The sequence below is a fragment of the Natator depressus genome, chromosome 4 (genome assembly GCF_965152275.1).
Source record: "Natator depressus isolate rNatDep1 chromosome 4, rNatDep2.hap1, whole genome shotgun sequence".
Classification (NCBI taxonomy): domain Eukaryota; kingdom Metazoa; phylum Chordata; order Testudines; family Cheloniidae; genus Natator; species Natator depressus.
Window position 1 is genome coordinate 10202443 of NC_134237.1, and position 19735 is coordinate 10222177.

General features: G+C 44.1%; 1 protein-coding gene across 1 annotated transcript in view; it reads right to left on the reverse strand.

The window, feature by feature from the left end:
• TEX15 (testis expressed 15, meiosis and synapsis associated) overlaps positions 1–19735 on the reverse strand; it is a 98478-nt gene that overhangs the window by 63414 nt on the left and 15329 nt on the right. Inside the window, exons 2-3 of the mRNA XM_074950379.1 lie at positions 8485–8641; positions 3790–3955 (exon numbers count right to left, since the gene is read on the reverse strand). Coding sequence (XP_074806480.1) covers positions 3790–3955; positions 8485–8629 — 311 coding nt within the window. The 5' untranslated portion in view covers positions 8630–8641. The remainder of the gene's footprint in view (positions 1–3789; positions 3956–8484; positions 8642–19735) is intronic.

Sequence of the window (19735 nt, forward strand, 5' to 3'; positions counted from 1 at the left end):
CCCTTCAATGTTCCCTCTAATTTTTGACAGGCCATGTGTGCAAAAAATTTCTTCTGTGCAAATTGTTGTGCTTCTGTGCAAATTTTTGTGTGTGCGGTGTTTCAGAGTGTGTGCGTGCACACGCGCACAGCTTAGAGGAAACAGTGCTGCCATTTATGTCCTTGTACAGGAGCATGAAGTTGCATAAGGCATGCGTGCAGCCTCGACGGACACATCTAGTCTGAAAAACTCCAGCCTTGTGCATGAGGTGAACATGCAGCTCGTGGCATCCACAATGGCACATGTTTGCAGAACCACCAACCAGAATTGCTAAAGGGCCTGGTCTTTTCCAGATAAAAGCAGTGCACCTTTTTTACATCTAGGGTACAGAGGCAAGGTGCCCCGGGGAGGGAATGGGATCTGGAAAACAACATGGGCAGAGAAACGCATAGGTGGAAATCTGAAAGCACCTTAGCCATGAAGCCTGGATGTGGCCTCATGGTGACTTTGTCCTTGTGGAGCCACCGTATGGTGCTGTACCCATCCAAGCTCTGAGCTCACTCTCCCTCCTAGCAGATGTAACGGTTGCCAGGAAGGATATTTTTGATCAATGCCCGCTCAAGAAAGGCTTCCGCAATAGGCTTATAACGAGTGCCCATCACTTTTGTCAGTGCAAGATTAAAGTCCATTAAAACATGGGTTCCTTAATGGGGGTGGGGGTAAGGGACAAACACATTTACCAAACCCTTAAGGAACCTGAAGACTGTAGGGTGAGACAAAATGGGTTTGTCCTTAATTGAACCATGATACTGCCTCTGGATCTGCATCACTTACTGTGGGGAAGAATCGAATCGACGGACCCTCCGGGTTCGTTGTTGAAGGAGTCAAAGGTACCCAGAAGCAGATCGAAGAAGTCGGTACAGGCACAGGGTCAAGCAGCTGAAAGCGTGCAGTGAAGCAGGTCTCGCCCAGACATACAAGGCACTGGAATTGGGTGCTGATGTCTGGTATATATAAGCAGTGGGCAGGAGGCACATCTCCAAAGCCTTTACGGGGCTTGGGACCAGACATGGTCCAGGTGGGGGGCCAAAAGCTTCTGGTCCAAGAGCAAGCTAGGCACAATACATTCTATGCTATGCCACACAAACTAACTGCAGTAACTCCTTGTTTAACGGTGTAGTTCTGTTCCTGAAAAATGCGACTTTAAGCGAAACGACGTTAAGCGAATCCAATTTCCCCATAAGAATTAATGTAAATAGGGGGGCTTAGGGAAACTTTTTTTGCCAGACGAAAGACTATATTTTATACACATACACACACGCACACATACACAGTATAAGTTTTAAACAAACAATTTAATACTGTACACAGCAATGATGATTGTGAAGCTTGGTTGAGGTGGTGAAGTCAGAGGGTGGGATATTTCCCAGGGGATGCCTTACTGCTAAATGATGAACTAGCACGCGGCTGAGCCCTCAAGGGTTAACACATTGTTAATGTAGCCTCACACTCTACAAGGCAGCAGGAACGGAGGGAGGGGAGACAGCATGGCAGAGAGAGACAGACACACACACCCCGTGTGTGAGAGAGAGAGATGCGCATTGTCCCTTTAAGTACGCTGACCCCACTCTAAGTACACTGCCTTTTTACGTAGATCAGCAAGTTGAGACAGCAGCTGCTGCCAGCAAGCTCGCTCCGTCCTGAGCCCTGTCGTGCCCTCACCCCAGCTCTATGGAAATGGGATAAAGTAGCAGGGGGCAGGAGCGGGGAGGAGAGGGACACCCTGACATTAGCACCCGTCTTTTCCCGCCCCTTGCACAGCAAGCAGGAGGCTCCCGGGAGCAGCTCCAAGGCAGAGGGCAGGAGCAGCACAGGGCAGCGGGGGGAGGGACAGCTGAACTGCCTGCAATTGATAGCCTGTTGGGCGGCTGCCCCACAGGGAACTTAGGGGAGTGGGGAGCTGACAGGCGAGCTGCCAGTCCACCCTGGTTCCAAGCCCCCACCAGCTGGCTCCATCGGGCTGCTCTTCCTGCAAGCAGTGGACAAAGCAGGCGGCTGCCAAACGACGTTAGAAGGGAGCATGGCGCAACTTTAAACGAGCCTGTTCTCTAATTTATCAGCAACGTAACAACAAAACAACAGTAACCGGGACGACTTTAAGTAGGCTGTACAGGAAAGCTATGATGACGATAAGCTAGATGAAGGCAAGAGGTAGCTGAGGCAGGAAGGCAAGTTCTGCCCCCTGCAGCACTGGCCCAGGTGGTGCTCAGGCAGATGTAGGGTGCACGCCCTTAGAGTAGGACAATGACGTCCCTCTCATGTGAGAGCCTCACACACAGCCCAACACATGCAGGTTTTCAAAGGTCCAGGGAGCCAGGCAGAGAGGCCTGCGAAGAACCACCAACTAGTACCCCAAACAAGCACAACTGTGAGCATGGGGGAAGGAGCCTGATAAAGGGGCACATGCAGAAGGGCAGAAGAGTGGCAGAGTCCCAGGTGCAGTCCATGGTGTGTGGCACAGGGCATTTGCAGTAATGGTAGGGCACGTGCTTGGGGGTGGAGGAGGAGAAGGCACACGCTGTTAGGTGGTCTAACTTTTCATTTCCTTGCTTTTATGGGTTTGCATCGGTTACGTTGTGTGTGTAATAAACAGCTTCACAAAGCTTTTTGTTTGTTAATATAATAAACTTTCTAATGCTTCTCACTTGTAAACACCCACCCACGATAGCGGATCTAGAAGTGTTTAGCACGTACGTGTGTGAGATAGCAGTGCTGAAATGTATGAGCATTATAAACCAAAGAAATGTCTCACCCCCTTCCAACTTGTGTTAATAAATAATAAAATCCAAGGTAATCACAGATGTATTATGTTGACAATTAGGCTGTGTTGCAAAGCAGTTTTCCATCCCCAGTGACTCCCTATGAGACCTGACCTCCCTCAGGGCTGGTCTCATCCTCACCTCCAGCCAGTGAACAGAAGCGTCACATGCAGATAGGCCAATTTACCTGATCAAGTAACAGGAAAAAACTGGAAACTTCTGTTCAGTTATTTGCGTATGTGCTTTGCCCTATCATAGATTATATTTTGTAGATTTAATTCTATTTAAATGCTTTTAAATGTTTGGCATGAAACTACAAAAACCAAAGACATTATTAATTAATCATCACATAGAATAAATTGCCTATGCTTTTCAAAGATTAAGGAGATGGGCTGCAGCTGAGGAAAAACTCTCACAGCCAGTTACGGCTCCCTGAATCTTGACCTGGCTCAGGTTAATGAAGCCTGGGGTCTGCTCTTATTTGCAACAGTTGATGGATGGTGCCCAAGGGACTGTCTGCAGACTGTCGCACCATCTCTCCATTCCTTTATCCCAACATGCTCCCTGTGCCTGGAGCTGCCAGGAAGATTACAGTTCTAGGTCTGCCAGCAACACCCGCAGGAATCACCAGGATCAGGAGACAAGGCCAGACTCTGCATAGGGAATGTAGCAGGACAGAGAACCTGGCTCACGGTCTCCTGAAGACCTTGTAAATAAAGAACATGTAGGTAGATAAAGAAAGGAAGCAGGAAAAGCTGGGATGAGATTTAAAACAAATAAAGTAATGGGAGTCGTATTACGCAGCAAGCAAATGACCCATAAGGACACTTTGTAAAGTGAGCCCCACGGTAGCGCTAGCATCCCTGACTTGCCGTTGGAGGAAGCTGGTCTCACAATGGAAAGGAGTGATGAATGAATATTAAGAGCAAAGGGATATGTCATGAAAAGTCACCATGGTGAATTCACTGCCATTCATTTCGCAATAACCTACCTCTTCGAAGCAAATTTTTTTTCCAGATCTTCATTGTGTACCAGTTTTATCTCACCAAACTGCCACGACAACTGCAGGTCACATCCTGTGTTGAGACGAGACTGGCTCAGAGTATGACTGATGCTTCTATACTCCCTCTGATTAGTGTAGCAGGGTGTTAAAGAAACTAGAAACACAACAAAGGAAATAGTGAATATGACGCATTTTCCAATATCCTTTGCAGGCTGACATAAGTAGATTTCATTGACAGCAAATTCACTAAGGCCTGATCTACACTAGGAAATTAGGTCAGTATAACTACGTCGCTCAGAGGTGTGAAAAATCCACGCCCCTGACCAATGCAATTAAACGAACATAACCGCCGGTGTAGACAGCACTAGGTTGATGGCAGAATTCGCCTGTCGACCCAGCTTCCGCCTCTCAGCGAGATGGATTACCCCTCCCGTCGGCATAGGTAGCGTCTGCACAGAAGCACTACCGCTGTAGGGGTTTTTGTGTAGACAAGCTCTAAGTCTGTTAAATTAATTATGGCAAACATTAACCAAAGGTGTGCAGCATGGCACAATGGATACGTTAAAACAGTGTGCTTTTGCTGTCTGTTCTGAGACCATTTGTCATGCTAATTACTTTGCCCAAGGGTCTTGGCTTAGCTGCTGAGAAAGTTCTGTCTTGTATGTCTCACGTAATGGTACAGTTCATTGTTCTTAAGGAAGGTTTCTGTTGTAAGAGATGGTGCTCACAGAGAGGAAAGAGAATCTCCCAGGTAGCTAGGATCAATCCCATGGAAGGTTTAGAATATCAGCATTAAATGTATGGTCCATGTTCTATGTTCAACAGGAAGCCAGCACAGAGAGCAGAGCAGTGGGCTGACACATCCATGGCGTCCTAGGTAGGCAGGGATCTGCATTCTGTACCAACAGGACCATGTTGGCAGCTCCACTCTTAGGTGCAGTGAGTTGCAATAATCAGGCCTGGAGGTCCTGTGGCCAAGTCCACAGCTGCTAGGAAGGGGAGCAGCCCCGGCCAGTCTCCCAGAAAGAGGGTGATTTCAAAGGTATGGTAATTTGGGCACTCAGTAGGAGCGAGGATCTACCATGCCGAGCAACTGCAGGTCTGACCCTTCTGAAGGGTGAAGCTGTGGTCCAGAGAAAGGGTCTGGGTGCCATATGTTTGATACCCTGGTACAGGAGAGTTCAATACCAGTTTGAGGAATTACAGAATAGAAAAATCAGCTGGAGGGTACAAGTGAGGAGACTCTTGAGTAAATATACAAGCAAAGAACATACACAAAGTTTTCCCTTACACGACAGACTAGGGAGGCTTGGGGACTTGTTATTCCCACTTCTCCTTTCACCTTGAGTCTTCGGCTTTCTCCCTTCTTCCTGACTACTGGGAGGGAGTAGGAATCCTCTCTCTTCCTCTCCCACAGCTCCTCCAAACTCTCCATTCGGCACCCACAGAGCCGAATCTGCTTGCTCCCCACTCCCCACGCTGCTTAATAGGGTGAGTGAGGAGTGCACCTTGGATTGGAGCGCCACTGGATTGAGTTAAATTCAGGAAAAGGTAGAGGACAACTGAATAATGCACAATGTGACAAACTGAACTATATGACTGGCAGGCCAGGAAGAGCCTGACAGGAGGCGACACACAGTTCACTCACCATAGCCATCTTGAAATGTGTTGTTAACTGCCATAACTAGCTAAAATTAAACCTTTCTACACAATACAAACGAACAACACAATACCAAATACACAAAGCCCCCACAAGAAATGGTTCTACGCTCCTGGTCCAATGGCAGGCAGAGAAAATAACTGAGGGGGATGCGGTCACACCTTCTTCCATGGTCCATGACCCTGTGGGAACATTTCAGGCCAAAGGTTCTAAGTCACCACTTTGTGGCACCTGACTCCAACAGAAAACATCTCCTCTATTTCAGAAACTGACAAACTCTCTCTCTCTTTAACTCCATGTATTGTCATGACATTTGGGAAGGGTTTTCGGGATGTGTTAGCAAAACTGGACAAAACTAAAAAAATATATTTTAAATTCAAGATATTCATTATAGTCAGTAACCATAAATTCATAGAAGATTAGGATTGGAAGAGACCTCAGGAGGTCATCTAGTCCAACCCCCTGCTCAAAGTAGGACCAAGCCCAACTAAATCATCCCAGACAGGGCTTTGTCAAGCCGGGCCTTAAAAACCTCTAAGGATGGAGACTCCACCACCTCCCTAGGTAACGCATTCCAGTGCTTCACTACCTGCCTAGTGAAATAGTGTTTCCTAATATCCAAGCTAGACCTCCCCCACTGCAACTTGAGATCATTGCTCCTTGTTCTGTCATTTGTCACAACTGAGAACAGCCGAGCTCCATCCTCTTTGGAACCCCCTTTCAGGTAGTTGAAGGCTGCTATCAAATCCCCCCTCACTCTTCTCTTCTGCAGACTAAATAAGCTCAGTTCACCTAGCCTCTCCTCATAAGTCATGTATTCCAGCCCCGTAATCATTTTTGTTGCCGTCCGCTGGACTCTCTCCAATTTGACTACATCCTTTCTGTAGTGGGGGGCCCAAAACTGGATGTAATATTCCAGATGTGACCTCACCAATGCTGAATAGAGGGGAATAATCTTCCCTTGATCTGCTGGCAATGCTCCTGCTAATGAAGCCCAATATGCCATTAGCTTTCTTGGCAACAAGGACATACTGCTGACTCATATCCACTGTAATCCCCAGGTCCTTTTCTGCAGAACTGCCGCTTAGCCAGTCGGTCCCCAGCCTGTAGCAGTGCATGGAATTCTTGCGTCCTAAGTACAGGACTCTGCACTTGTCCTTATTGAACCTCATCAGATTTCTTTTGGCCCAATCCTCCAATTTGTCTAGGTCACTCTGGACCCAATCCCTACCCTCCAGTGTATCTACCTCTCCCCCCAATTTAGTGCCACCTGCAAACTTGCTGAGGGTGCAACCCATCCCATCATCCAGATCATTAATGAAGATGATGAACAAAACCGCCCCAGGACAGACGCCTGAGACACTCCGCTTGATACTGGCTACCAACTAGACATCAAGCCGTTGACCACTACCCGTTGAGCCCGACAATCTAGCCAGCTTTTTATCCACCTTATAGTCCATTCATCCAATCCATACATTTTTAAATGGCAGCCAAGAATACTGTGGGAGACTGTATCAAAAGCTTTGCTAAACTCAAGATCTAACACATCCACCACTTTCCGCATATCCACAGAGCCAGATATCTCATCATAGAAGGCAATCAGGTTGGTCAGGCATGACTTGCCCTTGGTGAATCCACGTTGACTGTTCCTGATCACCTTCCTCTCCTCCAAGTGCTTCAAAATGGATTCCTTGAGTACCTGCTCCATGATTTTTCTGGGGACTGACATGAGGCTGACTGGCCTGTAGTTCTCCAGATTCTCTTCTTCCCTTTTTTAAAGACGGGCACTATATTTGCCTTTTTCCAAGCATTGGGGACCTCCCCCGATTGCCACAAGTTTTCAGAGATAATGGCTTATGGCTCTGCAATCACATCAGCCAACTCCCTCAGCATCCTCGGATGCATTGCATCTGATCCCATGGACTTGTGCATGTCCAGCTTCTCTAAATAGTCCTTAACCTGTTCTTTCACCACTGAGGGCCACTCACCTCCTCCCCATACTGTGCTGCCCAGTGCAGCAGTCTGGGAACTGACCTTGTCTGTGAAGACAGAGGCAAAAAAAGCATTGAGTACATTAGCTTTTTCCACATCATCTGTCACTAGGTTGCCTCCCCCATTCAGTAAGGGTCCCACACTTTCCCTGACCTTCTTGTTGCTAACATACCTGAAGAAACCCTTCTTGTTACCCTTCACATCTCTTGCTAGCTGCAACTCTTTTTACCCTTCACATCCCTTGCTAGCTGCAACTCCAATTGTGTTTTGGCCTTCCTGATTACACCCTTGCATGCTCGAGCAATAATTTTATATTCTCCCTAGTCATCTGTCCAAGTTTCCACTTCTTATAAGCTTCCTTTTTGCGTTTAAGCTCACCGAAGATTTCACTGTTAAGCCAAGCTGGTCACCTGCCATATTTGCTATTCTTTCTGCATATCAGGATGATTTGTTCCTGCGCCCTCAATAAGGCTTCTTTAAAATACAGCCAGCTCTCCTGGACTCCTTTCCCCCTCATATTAGCCTCTCAGGCAATCCTGCCCATCAATTCCCTGAGGGAGTCAAAGTCTGTTTTTCTGAAGTCCTGGGTCTGTATTCTGCTGCTCTCCTTTCTTCCTTTTGTCAGGATGCTGAACTCAACCATCTCATGGTCACTGCTGCCCAGGTTGCCACCCACTTCTACTTCCCCCATCAATTCTTCCCTGTTTGTGAGCAGCAGGTCAAGAGGAGCACGGCCCATAGTTGGTTCCTCCAGCACTTGCACCAGAAAGTTGTCCCCAACACTCTCTGTATTGCCCAACAGATGTCAGGGTGATTGAAGTAACGAGCAGGTTTTTCTGAGCTTTAATCAGCTCGGTTCACAACATCTGGTAGGTGCTAAATATGAAACAAGTCTGTTGATTTCAAGGCTTTGAGGTGTTACCATCTATTGATGGAGCTTTGGAATAACACACATCACTTACGCACAGTTATGCACAATTTTCACTTGACAAAAATGCTCAGTTTTGATTTTTGTTACCAGTTTACCGTACCTTTATCAGCAGTCCTCCTTATTTTAGGGATGGTAAATTTTTTCAAAGGATTTGTTTCTACACCAACAGCTGTCATGCATGGTGGCTTCTCATTTGATCTTATTTTTTTCTGCACTTTAATTCTATTAGTTTCTGCCATTTCCATCTTGTCGCCAGCCTAAAACAGTAACGAAAGCCGTAAGTAACCACCTAAGAAACAGTCCATCGGTATTTCTGCTTTTCTGCTCAACTCTATCTATGTTGTCATCTCATCCTCCCAGCTGTACTGTGTGCTCATTGAGGCATCAAACTGTACCTGCTTAGCAGCCAACTAAGGTATCGCTTTCTATCCAGAAGTCCCTAATTTTACTAAGTTCCTCCGACGCTATATCCTTATGCTTTCTGGGAAATAGAGGACCAAGAACTGTACAAGTTTAATTCATCTCCATGTCACTACTCCCAGCCCCATTTGTCTGTCCTGTCATCCTGTTGCATCCTGTCTGTCATGTTGTAAATTATAACATCTCTGGGGCAATAACTCTCTTCCTTCTTGCGTGTTTGTCCAGCACCTAGCACAACGAGACCCTGATCCACTAAGGGAGTACCTAGGCACGATCACACTACAATTAATATGTTATTAATAGCCAACTGATAGCCAACCTCCTCCTCTAAGAAAATTCTGAAAACCATTCTGTTTAGAAACATTTCTGCTAGTGTATCATACAGCACTTTATTTCCACATTTTAAAAGTATGATTACATACACTGTACAAAGGATCTTTGTCACTTAGGATTTTACATGTCTCCGCGGCTGATGATGTAAGAATTCCCTATGACATTATTCCCCCAAAAGGAGTTGTGTTTATCTTATCACACATCTTTGTTTCTCTCTTGCTGGAAAAACTTTTAAACAGAAGTTTACATGTCCAGGTGACTGTTCTTCTGTAACGTCTAAGAGTTTTGCTAGTGCAGACTTAATGAGCTAGCTCACCACCAGAAAGTCTTTGAAGGAACAAAACAAAACACATATGCTCCTTGAAGGAGTACATTCAAACAAGAAAGGAAGGGACAGTGTTACGAAAGATTTAAGAAATCTTTATCCTAAAGATTTATTTGCTGATCTTATAATTTGAGGTTAGTAGTTGTATCTCTACCTTTTCCCTCATCATATAAATTTGCGTTTTGGCCTTTTGGAGACCAGTATTTTTGGTGTCAGCCACTTTGAATTTTTTAAGAAGTTTTTATTTAAGTTTATTTCATCTTTATTGCATCTTTATTAGGTGCACTAGAAAGAACTGAATAATATAGCTTTCACACCTTTTAATTTTTAGAGGGAAAAATGTCCATTTTACCCATTTTTTGTACAAAGTCTGAATAACAGAAGATTAAAGGAGATGTGTTAAAATGCATTTTTAGAGAAAAATAATTTTAACAATACATTTCTAAATAAAGTTACTACACTTGCAAAAATCTTAGTAATGACAAAATACAGTGTTAATACATACATATGTGATAGCAGACATTTTTAGAGAAAAATATTTCATATGCAGTTAGTCCATTTTAAATAAAGCCTTAAGGTCAAAGGAGAAGCATTTAATGCATATATAGAATCATGCATTTTTATAAAAAATATGATTTCAGGCATTTACTGTATTTTTAAAGTCATTACATAGTTTACAAAATCTTAGTAACAGCAGAATAAAGAAGTGTTAATATATATAACAGCAGGTTAGACAAACACCTGTCAGGAATGGTCTAGATAATACTTAGTCCTGTCAGGGCTGGGGGGGGGGGGGGGGGTGTCGGTCTCTATTTCTCCTGACAGACCCTCCTTAGTTTGTTCTTAGTCAGGGCAGTTCCTGGACCCTCACCTCCAAATAAGTCTGTCAACCCTACAATTTTATGGCTTGCAGTCAGCTTTAGTCTCCTGGCTGTTTTCTTGGGGGCAGCCTGATGCAGGACTGCCACCCCTTTGCTAGCCCATGTTCTTCTGCCTCCCCTTCCTTCTGTATATTCTTCCCTTTATAGCAGGCCTTGTTTTCTCTAGTGGTTGCAGCTGTGAGTGCAGGCTTCCATGATTGGCAGCTCTGACAGCTGCGTGGTGGTGTGATCAAACTACTTGCTTATGAACAGGAAAGGCTCTTCTCCCCCAGCTGTCTGTGTGGGGTTGTAGACCCCATTACATAGTCTTCCCTACAAGGCTGAGGTAGGGCCTTGGCTGGTATAGGCTACTTACCTAGACAGAAAATCAGAGTTAAGAAGCAAATTTCCTGCCTGTTGCTGTACCCAAAAGGTGACAGGTTCCATGGTATGGTTGTGGCTACAGGTACTATCTCATGGTTCTCAGGTTTGTCTCTTTCATTGCATTTAGCCAGCACAAGAGAGCATGATCAGTAACTAGTGTGAACTCATTTCCTAGGAGGTAGTATTGCAGACCCTCTATTTCCCATGTGACAGCCAAGCACTCTGTTTCTATCACTGAGTATATTTCTCAGGGGGAAGAGTTTCTCGCCGATACAGGCTATCGGGTGTTGTTCTCCATTTATCTTTGGAGAAAAGACCACCCCTAGTCCTACCGCCTGTGTGTCTGTTTGTAATACAAATGACTTTCTGAAGTTCAGGCTATACAGCACTAAGTGTCTGCAGAGTATGGTCTTGAGTTTTTGAAAGGTACTTTCGCAGGTCCACAACATCTGTCTTGGGTGGCATCCCTAGTTAAGTCAACAGCGGGAATGCTATGCTGGCAAAATGGGGTATGAACTGGCAGTAGTAGCCAGATAAGCCTAGGAAAGCATACACTTGCCTTTTGGTCATGGGGGCCTTGTACACCTGTAAGGCATGAACATTATTCACTAAGGGGCAGATTTGTCCTCCACTGACTCTGTCCCCCAGGTAAAAGGCTTCATCCTTTCCTATTGCACATTTAGTGAGGTTTGCCGTTAACCTGGCTTCTGTCAGTGACTGGAAAATTGTAGCTAGTTTGTCCAGATGGGAGTCCCAGTCCTTGCTATCGAGCAGGGTAGCCAAACTTACTTACCCTCGAAGCGCATAAGACAATCTTCAGAAGTTCGAGAGTTGGGGTGCACTTGCCAGGGCTCAGGGCTTCTGGCCTACGGGAGGCACCTGCTGGGGCTCAGGGCTTCAGCCCCACTCCTGCTGAAGCCCTGAGCCCTGGCAGGTGCATCCCATGGAGCTGAAGCCCCGAGTCCCCCCTCCCCGCTGGGCAGAAGCCCCTACTTCACCACCCTGCTGCAAGGCAGAGGTCCCGAGCTCCTCTCTGTCCAAGTCCGGTAGGTGGAGAATAGGTGGCAGGGGGGCCTCGCGAGCTGCACTTTAACTGTAAAAGAGCTGCATGCGGCTCACAAGCCACAGTTTGCCCCACCCCTGCTATAGATAACTACGTCATCCAAGTATGCTGCCGCATATTGACTGTGCTGTGGGAGTAATTGGTCCAAACACGGAAAAGTAGCTGCTGTCCTGTGTAACCCAAAGGGCCTGGTGTTAAAATTATATAGGCCACAGTGGTATAGAAAAAGCCATTGTCTCCTGGGAAATCAGCCTTAAAGGGATCTGCCAATACCCCTTCGTCAAATCCAAAGTGGTGGTATATTAGGCTTCTCCCAGTTGGTCTAAGAGTTCATCCACTTATGCCATAGGAAATCAAATTTAGAAACTGTGTTCACTTTTCTGAAATCTATACAAAAACGTAGTGAGCCATCAGGCACTGGAACCAGTACAATACAATTCCCCCAGTCACTCTGGGATTCTTCTATCATCCCGAGTTGTAACATGGTCCTGATCTTTCACGATGGCCCCCTCAACTTGTTGGGGATTGGTTGGAGCCTTTCCCATATTACTTTACTGGGTTCCGTATTAAGGCAGTGTTGTGCCAGGAACATCTTCCTGGGCAAAGCTGAGAATACCACCAAACTGCTGAAGTTTGCAGTTGCAGTGCCTAGTCCTTTTGCTTATGGTTTAGGTTCTTTCCGAAGGGTACTGAGCCTCCTTTTAAGCAGTCATTAACTTGGAGTTGTAGTTCCGGTTCCTCAAGATACAGTCTGATAAAAAGATTTCCCCTGGCTTTCTAGGGCTTCAGTAAATTTACATGGTAAATTTGTTCCTTTTTCTTCCCTGGTTGTCTGCTTACGTAATCCACAGTCCTCTCTTTATCACCTCGTAAGGGCCCTGACCATTAACTTTGATTCCAAGCTTGGAAGAAGCAACAGGACAGGATAGCCTAGCTGAAAGACGCACATCCATACTCCTTTATTGTACTGTCATTGTTGTTGGTCCTGTGTTTTCTTGACATTTTCTCTAGAATATGGCCCTCCAGCCTCTCATGTAACTTTAAAACATACTGCACTATGTTTTCTGCCCTCAGAGCTTGACTTTCCCAGGTTTGCAATACCAGGTTGGGTATGCCCCTTTGTTGTTGTTTATATAGCAGTTTGAAGGGAGAAAACCCTGTTGTGGTTGGGGCACTTATTTGATGACAAAGAGTAAGGCTGGGAGTAGTTGGCTCCAATGTCGGGGATCCTGGGTAATGAATTTCTTGAGCATCATCTTAAGTGTCTGATTGAATCTTTCTACTCGGTTATCTATGGGTGGTACAGAGAAGCGCACAATAATTTGATTTTTAATAGTTCCCATACTTCTTTCATCAGCCAGAATGTGAAATTTGTCCCCTAGTCAGGACCCCTTCGGGAAACCCTACCCATGTGAAGACCTTCAGCAATTCATTAACGATAGTCTTAGCATTCTTAGACCACAGTGGTATGGTTTTCGGGTGTCTGGTGGCATAGTTCATGATGACAAATACATGCTTATGTCCAGAGGCTCTCCTCTTGAGGGGGCCTATAATGTCAATTCATATTCTTTCAAAGGAAGCATCCACCAAAGAGAGGGGTACTAGTGGAGCCCGTGCAATTCCCTTAGGGGCTGTTAACTGGCATTCAGGTCATGATGCACATAAATTCTCAACTTCCTTAAAGACCCTGGCCAAAAGTACTAGGCCAGGATCCTAGACTGTCTCTTGTGCTTCCCAAGATGTCCTGCACATGGGGACCATACCAACCTTGTCACCCTTACTTCTGTGCTGCTGGTGGCACTGTCTTCAGAGCTGGGCATCCAGCCAGCACCCGTTGCTCTCCAGCCGCCGAGCTCTGAAGGCAGAGTGGAGAGCAGCAAATGCTGGCCGGGCACTCGGCTCTGAAGGACAGTAGCAGCAGAGAAGTAAGGGTGGCAATACCGCACCATGCCACCCCTGCCTTTGTGCTGCTGCTGGTGGCGGCGCTGCCTTCAGAGCTGGGCACCCGGCCAGCAGCTGCTGCTCTCCAGTTGCCCAGCTCTGAAGGCAGAGCAAAAGTAAAGGAGGCAATACCACAACCCCCTACAATATGCTTGTGACCCTCTTTTGGGCTGGGACCCCCAGCTTGAGAAACGCCATGTACTTCTGTATACTTTACCAAGCAGAAGGTGTTCTCTAACCACAGGACTTCCTGGGGAAATCACACTGCCATAGAATATTCAAATGGATCACACTTTCCAGGGTCTCACTGAGCAAAGCATTTCATGAATTTAATCCACTGATATTTAATTGACCCACATTTTCCTGAATACAGCGCTTCATTCGTTGTAACCTATGCAAATGTAAATTAGAGCCAAAATATCAGTCAAAAGGACCACGCATGTAGATTTCTTTCTTAGGCTTTTTACAAAACCTATATAAATTTAGCAATTAGCTTTCCTTGTTTTTAGTTCTGTACCAGGAATCAAATTTCCTCTTTCTACATAACACTTTTAGCTTTTTGTCTTTACAAAATGGTAGACAGACCCTTAAAGGAAGACATGCCTAATCTTTATACCAATTTCTCTTATTCTATTTACTCAAAGTAATGTATATCTTCATAATCCTTTATATTTATTGAAAAGTAACTCCAGTTGATTTAGCTGCAAGGGGCCTGTTATTTTAAACTCTGTAACACCAGTTTACAGGATGTCATTTGTAAAGTGTGAAGATTTTTGGGGTCAGTATAATATCCCCATTATTTACAGAGGAATTTTACAATAAAAACATAAAAGTTTGAAAAGACAAACTATAGTTTTGCAACTGCATGAAGGCAAGTGGTAAAGAATCCCACCTGACACTGTTATCTGAAGAACTATGTCCCCCCACAACACCCTCCTCCTCCTTTTTCCTAAACTGTCATCTTTTGCAGTTTTTTCAGCAAAAGAATATTTTACTCATAGGATTAAAATTAAATAAAATTAGACATGTTTAAAAACTATAATAGTCCCAGAATTTTAAAAATAACATTAAGCATGTGTTTTATATTTTACATTACACCCTAAATATCTGCCAAGAACAGGAAATTGTTAATTATTTAATTATGGAAATCAAGTAAATATATCATTCTGCAATAGAGAGACAGGCCCTTCAAACACCTCAAGTGTAGCAAAGTTTTGCCTAAACAAACTGCAGATTGTTCAAAATCCCCTGTAAAAATAATTTACACAGATACAGTTTATACTAGGTTCCTGGGGAATATTAATATCGTACAAAATCCTCATTTACAAAAGGATTTTTAAAAAATGTAAAAAGCCATGTGTGATGATGCTGCCTGTGGGAGCCAGCTGAGGTCACTCAATCAGGGTGAACTGCAAAGAGAATGGGGCAGACAAACCCCAAACGCTGGTGGATATTCCAGTACTTAGATTTACCCAGCCAGCCCAAAACAGCTTCCATAGCACCTCCCTGGGTACTCAGAAGTCCAAATAATGCAGTCCCCTTAAAGTACCCAGCCTCAGGCCTCCATCCAGACACACAGGTCAAACATAGGATGATAAATTCTGAAAATCTCATTTCATCATAGAAAAGAAAAGGTTCTCCTGACCTCAAAGGACCAAACCCCAGACCCAGGTCAAATAATAACTTAGATCTTACCCCAAATACACGCTCATAGTCAATTCTTGTTAACTAAACAAAATTTTTTTTAAAAAAGAAGAGAGTGTTGGTTAAAAGATCAATACACACACAGACTTGAGTTCAATTTTTGAGGTTCAGATACATAGCAGAAATGAGCTTGCAGCTGCCAAAAGTCCTTTTAGAAATAGTCCATAACTTATAGTCCAATGTCCATATTCAGGGTGACTCCAGTCAGTGACTGGGGATCTCAATCCCTATGGCTCAGGGTTTCCCCGTCTTGAAACCCAAAGCAGATCTGAGTTGAAGAAGGATCGTGTCCCAAGGTCTTTATACATTTCCAGCAGCCTTTTGGCCTAAGAAAACAATAGGCTTGACTTTCCTTCTTCCAAACATCGTGGCAATTAGCACAGGATAATTTATCCATTAAACAGTTCAGACACGGGTTATCACAACCTTCAAAGAGACATAGACAATAATACTATTTCACTCAAGTATCTTCCTAAATACTAATACTCCTTTTTTTTTTTTTTTTGGATCTTTGAATCAAAGCTATAGCACTAGACAAGACTTGTTTACTTACGTCACAAGACCTGAGCAAACATCTACCCTTCTATCTCTAACAATGCAGGCTTGCTTTTCAAAGCTCTATTCATTTACATATCTTCCTAACCAGGCTCTAAAGTTCAGCCATGAGTTAGGTCAGTCTGTGAGTTAATTAAGGTTTCAGAGTAGCAGCCGTGTTAGTCTGTATCTGCAAAAAGAAAAGGAGGACTTGTGGCACCTTAGAGACTAACAAATTTATTTGAGCATAAGCTACGCTTTTGTGAGCTACATCTCACTATGAAGTGAGGTGTAGCTCACGAAAGCATAGCTTATGCTCATAGTGAGATGTAGCTACATCTCACTATGAAGTGAGGTGTAGCTCACGAAAGCATAGCTTATGCTCATAGTGAGATGTAGCTACATCTCACTATGAAGTGAGGTGTAGCTCACGAAAGCATAGCTTATGCTCATAGTGAGATGTAGCTCACAAAAGCGTAGCTTATACTCAAATAAATTTGGTAGTCTCTAAGGTGCCACAAGTCCTCCTTTTCTTTTTGAGTTAATTAACTCTTTCTGGCCCTGTCACCTTTCAATGAGATATTACATTACACACATAACGTCACGACATGTCATAGCTTTCTAAAGTTTCAAAGAGTCGAGATAAAATAAGGGCTTGTGAATATACAAAACCTACAAAAGCAAACAGTATACATATCTGAATATTAGATTCACAATAAAAACAATTTTAAAGAGACTAGCCAAGGCTTTCTAATTGTTTAAAGGACAGAGATAAGAATGCTGGCATATATTGCCCCCCTTCTTTTTTTGTCCCTATATTTAACTTTTATCTGAAAAAACATGATCCACCCTTCAAAGGAGCAGGCATGCAGATTCCTTTATTTACAAAATCTAAGTAAATTTAGTAGTTAGGCTTTTATCAGTTGAATTCTGGACCAGGAATAAATTTTCCTCTTTCTACGTAATTCCTTTAGCATCTCTCTTTAAAAAATGATAGACCCTTATGAAAGACATGCCTAACCTTTATATCCATTTCCCTTATTCCATTTACTCAAGGTAAAGTATTTTTTCATAGTCTTTTATATTTACTATTAGCTTAAGCTATATCAGAGGTGAAAGTAAGCCGGTACCCCCCGGTACTGCGTACTGGTAAGAGCCGGTGCACCATACCGGGACTGGCTTTCCCAGACGGCAATTTAAAGCCCTGGGGTAGCGGCGGTGGGGCTGCGTTGGGGATTAAAAGGGCCCCGGAGCTCCAGCTGCCGCTACCCCCCGGGGCCCTTTAAATCCCAGCCTGAGCCCTGCTGCCTGAGCCCTAGGGTCGTGGCGGGAGGGCTCTGGCGGGGATTTACAAGGCCCCGGAGGTCCAGCCGCCGCTACCGCCCCGGGCCTTTAAATCCCCGCCTGAGCCCTGCTGCCGAAGCCCTGGGGTAGCAGCGGCAGGGTTCCGGAGGGGATTTAAAGGACCGGGGCGGAAACGGCGGCTGGAGCCCCGGGGCCCTTTAAATCCCCGACAGAGCCCGGCCACTGCTACCCCAGAGCTCGGGCAGCAGGGCTCAGGCAGGGATTTAAAGGGCTCGGGGCTTTGGCAGCCACTACCCCAGGCCCTTTAAAGCTCTGCCAGAGCCCCAGGGTAGCAGTGGCAGCCGGGAGCCCCCAGGGCTCCTCAGTGATTTAAAGGGCCCAGGGCGCCGCTGCGGTTGTGGCAGCTGGAGCCCTGGGCCCTTTAAATTGCCCCTGAGCCCCAGGGTTCCCAGCCGCCTCTGCAGCTGGTAGCTCATGGGTGATTTAAAGGGCCCTGGGCTCCTAGCCACCACTAGCACAGCTGGAGCCCTGGCCCTTTAAATCAAGATTTAAAGGGCCCGGGGATTTAAGGCGCTGCCTCTTCCGGTTAAGGCCACGCCTCTTCCAGTTGAGGCCACACCCCTTGCTCAGGACTCTGGCGTACCGGTAAGTGCTCTAACTTACTTTCACCCCTGAGCTGTATTAGAGGCACCTTAAATGTTGTAACATTTTAAAATGACAAAGTTTAAAAAGTTAACAAAAAATAAACAAATACAAATAAAAAAACAAAGCACCAACATCCACTCTTTCCTTGTCTTTCCCAAAAGAATTAAGCATACGTTCATACCAAATTGTACACTATTTTATAAACTGCCTCAAGTATTCATTCAAGTTATTTTTGTTCTATAGATAAGTCATTCACACATGTTCATACTTGTTTTTCAGCATTATTTTATACCACACACACACAGCCTAACAAAGGAAATCTGTTGCCTGTCTGAAGTCAATGACGATCTGAGATTGTTGAACAACAAGCTCAATTGGATTTAATAAAAAATCAGAGATTAGTACAGCACTATACAGAATACAGAAAGAATAGATACATTACCACTCTTTATATAAGATGAAGAGTTGGTTCTGTGTCCCTTTTTCATTGTCACTGTTGGGATGCACGGTTTCATTTCACAACTAAGTTCCAAAAATTCTGTCATTATATAGGGATTTTAGACAAAAGCACACATTTGCCAAGAATATTCTGCCAGAACCATATGTTATGATGTTGGGTTTTTAAATATACGTACATTCTCAATTTACCTGATTGATGTGTGAAGGCATAATTGTTTACAGATGAGAGGACCAACATTCTTCAAGATAATATCTCTCAGTGGGTCCTTCTTCCCCCATAATCATTCTTCCCTTTGGGTCCCCAATAGGAAACATGTGCTGTAACAATCATCCCTCATCAATCTCCCAGGTTTATAAATGCTTATATATATATATTTAAGAGAATGGTTTCCAAGTATATCTGGAGTTTTATAGACATGGAGCTGCCACGGATTATGAGATACAGCCTAATGCATAGAATTCCTGAATAGGGTTACTTACAGGTTAAGAACCAGTATTCTGAGCCTTAGAATTGAACACACTCTTCATTTATAACATAAAGATTCTAAAGAATAGTTAATATATATAAATTAATCAAATATACAGAAAGAAAAGGACTAACAGGACTGATATTTACTAACCAGTACTAACAAATCTAATAGTGTAAAACTGGTTGATACATCCATGTATGAGATAAAATGCAGGCCTAGCTTAAACTATTTTATGTAAAAAGAGTTGATAACACTTTTCACTACTTCTTCCACAAACTATACCTTTTTTGTTATGATAAACCCATCAGTATTTAAGGTATGGAATGTAGACTAACTAAATTAATTAAACTTGGATTTAATAAATAAATAAAATAGGAATGACGTAGTAGGGAAAATTATATTTTATTATCTGAGGGGCAGTAGATGCATTGCATATTAAGAAAATTTTGTTATGACACAGTGGCCAGACTTTTAAAGGTAACATGAAAAAACAGAGCATGAGGATAACAGAGTTGGTCTGGATTTTTAGGGCCATTCTAACAAAAGTTTGAATCTTTATTTAGAAGAACATTTTTGTATACATTCATTGTTAGTTGTCATGCATTAACAAGGGTAAACGCATGTCAAGTAAATAACAGTTACAAAGGCATCAGGAGGAATGAGTACCCATATTGGTCAAAATTGCAAGACCGGTCATTTCTGACTGAGATGAAAAACTCTGAAATATAACCAAAAACCTTCTCCCTACAGCCTTGGTGACAGTTTATAGGGTTACCTCAAAAGCAACAAGAGCTTTTGTTTGTTAGTATCCCAAGACACACATTGGACCCTAAAAGAACAGCAGTGACTAAACATTAAACCTAAAACGTACAGCCACAGCAGTGCAAGACTTCAAGCCCAAAGCTTTT